This window comes from Nesoenas mayeri, assembly GCF_963082525.1.
Source record: "Nesoenas mayeri genome assembly, chromosome: 3".
Classification (NCBI taxonomy): domain Eukaryota; kingdom Metazoa; phylum Chordata; class Aves; order Columbiformes; family Columbidae; genus Nesoenas; species Nesoenas mayeri.
Window position 1 is genome coordinate 95,476,025 of NC_137544.1, and position 6,445 is coordinate 95,482,469.

A 6,445-nucleotide genomic window follows, 5' to 3' on the forward strand; every position below is an offset into this window, starting at 1 on the left:
AAGAAACTGTGGAAATTCTTTTCACAGTCCTCAGCCTCCTACTCTCTAATTCTTTACTCAGATCTCGCCGCATTTTCACAGGTGTGAAGGAAGAACCTCAGAACATCTGAGAGATGGAGTTTTCTTAGTGGTTGAAAGGATCTAAAGTAGCCACCAGTTTAATTTCATCCATCTCAGTGTTAGAGGTCTCAAAATATTTCCAAAACTACCTACTCTAACTGATCGTTGAAAGAGAAATGCAGAAGAGGCAGTTTGCTGAGTTAAGTATCTCAAGTGCACCCTGAATCAGAACTTCAGCGAATAAGGCCAGTAAGGTATGATGTTTCTACAAGAGGAGAGCACTAAAGAGTAAAATTCTATGATCATTCTCTCCTTGTAAATAAAGTGAATGGAAACCCAGAAAAAAATAAGTCCTTCAAAGTAAGACAGACATTCCCTCCCACATCACCACACCAAGTGTTAAAGTGTCCAAGAGCATGGTAGAAACCATACAAAACAAGAGGCATCTGCGACAGAGAAGGTACAAACTAAGCTTAAGCTACAGACAGTTCAGGAAATAAAAGATAATGGATATACAGCTAGTAATACACTGGCTTAAAACTGAAGATTTTTAAAATATTTGTCACAGGTTAGTATCTTCCTGTCTTCTTTCAAGTAAAACGGTATTTTTAGAGAGATCTAGAGATAGAGGTAAGAAAGGAACAATAAAACTGGTACATCTGTCTTCACATAATTTTGTGTCTGTGTGTGACATACTGGTGTAACAGGTCACACAAAGAGGTCTAAAACACAGGATCAACACTAACAGCTGATATTAAACACCTGAATTACATACACATATAACTGCCCACTTCTGATTAATCCCCTTATATGACACTGACAATTCACGCCAGCCATTTTCCTAGTCTTGCATTTCTTTTGTACAGAAAACACGCTATTCTAATTAGTATTTTTCCACTTACAAACCTGTAGGGTGTTAATTTTCCCCTGGTCCCACCTGTCATGAAACACTGCAAGGTTACTTTAAAAATGCATTCATGGTATTAACTTCCCATTAGGACAACAAATTCTTGTCAAAAGACGTTCCATGACTTCACAAATTATAAATACTTCACAATGGTAAGTTGAACTACCTGCAAGAATACGTAGGCTCTCCCACTTTAAAAACGCGGCCACAGAGATGGGAAGGCTTGTTCGCTTGCTCAAGCTTTGGAAAACCAAATGCAGGATCTTCACCACAAAGGTACCATTCCATTGGCCCCAGCAAAACGTGTTGTGACAGCATGTCCTCTCTTTGTGGGGCAGGGTTAGGACCCCTGCAGTAAATTTTTGGTACATAATAGGCCAGATGCTGGTATACTTCCTTCTGAAGGTCATTTGCTTGCAGCCATTTCTTTTAAATTAAAAAGAATGAGAACACAAATAGTTCATTAATAAAAATACCAAACATAATTCTAGCCATCAAGATCACAATTTTATTTCTAAATCAAAAATCTAAAGTAGTGTTGCAAAACTAGAAAGCCATGCTTCCTTCAAAGTGTTAAATCTAGACAATCACAGAAGACAGACATTAAGAAAGGAATAATTTGTTTCCCTGCTTCTACATTTTTTCCTTTTGACATACAAAATGATTTTTTAAAAACACAAGACTTCCATGACCAAATTCTTCAAAATTTTCCTCCAGGATGCACAACCACTAAAACATCCCAACGTTAGCAATGCCTTTTAGGACAAGGCCCAAACTATGCTGGTTGCCCTTCTTTGGAATGCAGACTGCTGCTGCCAGCTGGGGACACAGAGAAGCAGCGGCAGCCTGGAGCTGGCAAGGAACAGGCAAAGACAAAGAGCACAAGGAGAACAGCAAACATAGCGTTAGGTAACAGGCCCTCTCTCCTTTAATTTCAACAAATTACCTATGAAAATGAAGGGAGTTTGGTTTCTCCTACCACCAAAGTAACTTATCTGAATTATTATTTCAAGTGTGACATTAGATCCCGAATTTCTCTTAGTCAATCAACTGCAAAAAAACCCCACAAAGTCGACAGTTTTTAAAAACCATCAAGCTCCTGTACCTGCTATAAGCCACTGAAAAACTCACAGCTTTTTCTACGGTTTTTTCCCTTGTATACACACACAGAGTAAGAAAAAAATCCTGTAGGACAACATATGCTTTACTTCTGCCTTGTCGATTACAATTGTATAAAGGTTTAAATTATAAATTAATGATGCAAGGTTTTTATAATAAACAAATGAGAGGAAGTGTGCACTGATTAAACCCTGTGTTACATAAACAGCCTTAGTATGCCATTTCTGATTGTAAATATGACAACCAGATACCCCCTGGCAACTTCAGAAAAAGAATTCACAATCAACATAAAACTGTACATGAAAATAAAGAATTAATTATACCAAAATAAATGGGTTTGGTAATCAAATGTTACAGCTTGATTTACTCTGAATTATTTATGACTCATTCTACAGAACTTAGGTTTAAGACAACACAGTTGTAGTAAGTTCTTCAGGATACAGACACAGAGAGTCAGCAAAGCATTTGTGCCAGCTAAGAATGGCTGCACTTTTTACTTTTTTAAAAATACATTGTAGTATTTTCATTTACCAGACTATGTTTTCTAAAGTAGAACTTAATATAAAAAACACTTATTTGTCAGTACAGCTCTTAGTAGAATAACATGCTTTCCTCACATCTCTTTCCCTAAATTTGACTTCCTAAATTCATAATCAATCTACTAAATCTTTCTGTATTGATTGATCTAGCTTTAATGGTCAAAGCCAAAATTTTTTCAAGGAAGCTCATGGGAAAAGGTTGCCAAAAAGCTGTACCCAACAATCTATACTTTCACAGATAATCTCACCATTCCCACCAGGATTCAGAGGATACTGCACAAAAACGGGGCGGGGGAGGGAGGAAGGTAAAGTTTGCATAACTAATAATTTGGTTTGTTTTCTTTCCTACCTCATTAATCTTTTTCTCTCCTTTCATCATTTGTGCCCAATATCTATTAACGCCAAGAACTGACCAAATCACATTGAAGCTGACTTAGTCTCTTCCATATTTTCTATTTAATAACATAATTTTTAGATTATTTTCTAGGTTATGTATTAGTTATTACGTCTGCATTTTTCTCAGCAAAATACCTTTAATTTTGACCTTTTAATTCATTACTAATTTCTAGCTAGAAAACACACCATGCATATTACCTGCACTACAAGCTCAGACAAATACCTAGCCAGAGAAAATTCTTGTTCCTCGAGTAAACTGCTTTCTCATCCCAAAAATCCTGAGACTAGTTGCCTGAAAGCTGGGTGTGGCAGTTGAGTGTCATCACACTTAAACGTCGTTGTGGAGCCAGTTCTATCCACACAAATGTGCATACAGTTTTGAAAATCAGATCCCAACTGAAGGAATATCAGAAGGAAATGTGGGCTTTCAGGACAAGGAAACTGATGTTACTCTAAGAGCTACAAGGAAGGCAACTCAAAGTACTGTTGCACATGTAAAACTGCTATTAGAAATATATACATATGCATACATATGTTGCACTGCCTTACTAAATCGCTACCTGGGAGGCACTGAACTCCAGCAAAGCTACTCAAAACTTTGGTATTTGTTGTTTAATTAAGGCATTTCTTATTTAGGCAAGTTTTCAATTAGCATTTGTATGTCTTCTAACCTAAAGTCACATGTAAGAGAACATAATGTTCTACTCTCTCAAGAGAGCTTTTCATTAAAAAAATTATTTGTATTCCTCTTCACTTCCTCCCCGCCTCAAACCTACTCTCCTACAGCAATTTTTGACTGCCCTAAAACAAAACAAACCACCACACCAAACACCACCCAAAAAGCACTGATCAAATAACATTTTTATGAAAGTAAATACCTAATGGTCCATCGGGTTTTCTATTAAATCCACATCTAAGCAAGAGATATCAGGAGAAGAAAACATATAATACAAATAAGCAATAAAACAACTCAGTTTGCTGTTTCAAAAGCTGAAAGGTAAACTTTATGTTTTTCTTAGCTATATAAATAAATACTTGCAATGTAGGCCCATTTTCTTTTACAGATAGTTTATTCTTTTGATCGTTGTTCTTTGGAAGTTTATCATTAAGTTGTTGCAATGAGAAACTGAAGCTTAAAGTGCTACAACTATCGCTTTGGGCGGGCATTTGTTTTGTTAATACTGGGCTATCAGCAAAGGAGGCAGAAAAAACAATGCTAAAAGCCAAGCACGTTGTTTACATATACAATCAGGCAGTGCCAGCAGCATTTAGTTGCCAGCACATTGTAGATTTGACAGTGATAGACCACAGAATTGGAGCTGGTGCTGGTGACGACAGAGAATAAAAATAAGAGAGAATTGACTAAATCTAGGCTGGCACTTATATCCCTAGTGAATTTCTAAATGTGTTCCACTTGGTGCACATCTGCCTTGAGTTTGTCTACGGTGTGACCCCAAAAAAAATCTGCTACTCACACAGACAAGGTAGTTTGTGCTCAGCCTGGTCTACTTTATTAAATGTTTGATGGAATTATTTGCTTTGCTGTTGAGAGAAAGGAAAACTAATCCTGGAGCTAAACTAGCTAGAATATAACTAACTATGCACATTTGCCCATCTAATCATAGCTCGGCCTGCAGTGTAGGTATACCCGCATAATCTGAGGATAATCTGAATGACAACATTGTCTTTTATTTTCTTTTGGAAAGCAGCCAAAGTAATTCTCATTGAAATATACACAGACAGCTCTCCAAGGTCTTATCCCACAGATATGCACATAAGAAGTCCCAGTTATTACATATATATCTCCAGTTCCTCAAACACACAAGTGTCTATGAATTCTGGCACCTACGCCAAAAACAAAAGTTTCTCTAAAAACTTTATCCTCAAGATGCCACTTACCTTCCCTTTCAACTACTTTTCACAAAAGCAGGGAAAATTCATAAACAAAATTAGAATATTTCAAATATTACACTGATTTTACTACTATTGCTTCCACAAGCGCCCCGTTCTAATAGTCCTAAGCTTAACTAGGGCAAGCTTTTGTCAGAACTACGTCTTAAATACTGGGGTGAAAGGAATACTTTAATGAAACTTCAACACTACAAAGCGTATTTGGGGTCCGACATCCACCTAAATCAACAGGGGTCAGGGGAGCTTTGCACATGGAGGCATGATTGCCGGTGGAGAGACGTGAAGAGACAGCAAACCAGGCAGGAGAACCGAACTTCCCAGCTGTCTGGAGAAGGCGAGGAAGCAGGAAAGGAAGGAGCAGACGCCGAGCAGTGGCCCCGAGCCCCAGGAGCGGCGGGGAATCGCGGCCAGCGAGGCGGCTGCCCGGGGAGCCTCGACGCCGGGCAGCACAACAGGAAAAGCCAGCTGCCCGCTGCGCCTCGGCTCGGCCACGGCAACAGCGACGCCGCGACACCAGCCGGGCCAGGCCAGAGCGAGAGGCCGCTGCCAGCCCCGGGTGTCCTGAGAACCAGCTCAGGCAGCGACACCTCCCCCGGAAAGCCGGCTCGCCGCCCGCCGCCAGCACAGCCTCGCCCCGGCCCCAGGAACGGCCACCGGCCCTCAGGCCCCGCCGCCCGCCGGGCAAGGCCGGTGCCGGCCGCCGGCCTCGCGAGTCCCGCTCCCTCCCCGCCCTCTGGCCCGGGCCCGCCGCCTCACCGCTGCGATCTCCTCGGCGGAGCACTCCAGCAGGCTCTTGTCAATGGCCTGCACCTCCGCCTCCAAGTCCGCCGCCATCTTCTCTCCCCCGCCCCGCGCCGCCGCTGCCGCCGCCGCCAAGGCAGGGACACCCGGAACCGGGCCCGGCCGGCCGCTCTGCCCGAGGAACCCACTTCCGCCCCGCCCCGCCCCGCCCCGCGCGGGCGGCGCGGCCCGCGGGGGCGCTGGGACTTGTAGTCTCTCTGCGGCGCCTGCCGCCCGCACGCGCACCGCCGCGTCGCCAAGGAGACGGCGCCCGCGGCCGCGCGGCGGGACCCGGCCGTGGCCCAGCCCGGCGCCGGGCGGGGCGGCTCGGCACCGCTCGGCACCGCTCGGCACCGCTCGGCACCCCGCGCCTCCGCCGGCTGCACGCCGTCGTTTGCCCTTCTCGCCTCCTGCAACGCGACGCGCTGGGCGGAGCGGGGGCACCCCTCCCTCGTGAGTGAGTGAAAAGGAAAAAAAAATCAGTAAATAACGTGAATGTGGCAACTACGGCTTTAAGAGAAATGTTAGTCAATCGCAGGAACCATAAATCCTGCGGGTCAGCCCTCGGCCTCCCCGGGGTCCCGCATGGGCCCCACACGGCCCAGGCTGCAGCATCCTGGCTCGGCCTTGCTCAGGCGGGGCTCCAGCTGTGCAACTCTCAAGTATCACAGAATCACAGAATGTCAGGGGTTGGAAGGGACCTCGAAAGATCACCCAGTCCAGTCCCCCTGCC

General features: G+C 43.8%; 1 protein-coding gene across 4 annotated transcripts in view; it reads right to left on the minus strand.

Moving 5' to 3' along the window:
- The window catches only part of UBR2 (ubiquitin protein ligase E3 component n-recognin 2), a 58,257-nt gene extending 52,256 nt beyond the window's left edge, over positions 1-6,001 (minus strand). For 2 of the 4 annotated variants that reach the window (XM_080341343.1, XM_080341342.1), the window contains exons 1-2: positions 5,689-6,001; positions 1,134-1,393 (exon numbers count right to left, since the gene is read on the minus strand). In XM_080341343.1, coding sequence (XP_080197469.1) covers positions 1,134-1,393; positions 5,689-5,766 — 338 coding nt within the window. In that variant the 5' untranslated portion in view covers positions 5,767-6,001. The remainder of the gene's footprint in view (positions 1-1,133; positions 1,394-5,688) is intronic. The other 2 variants (XM_080341341.1, XM_080341340.1) reach the window with 1 other exon arrangement.
- Positions 6,002-6,445: the final 444 nt, after the last annotated feature.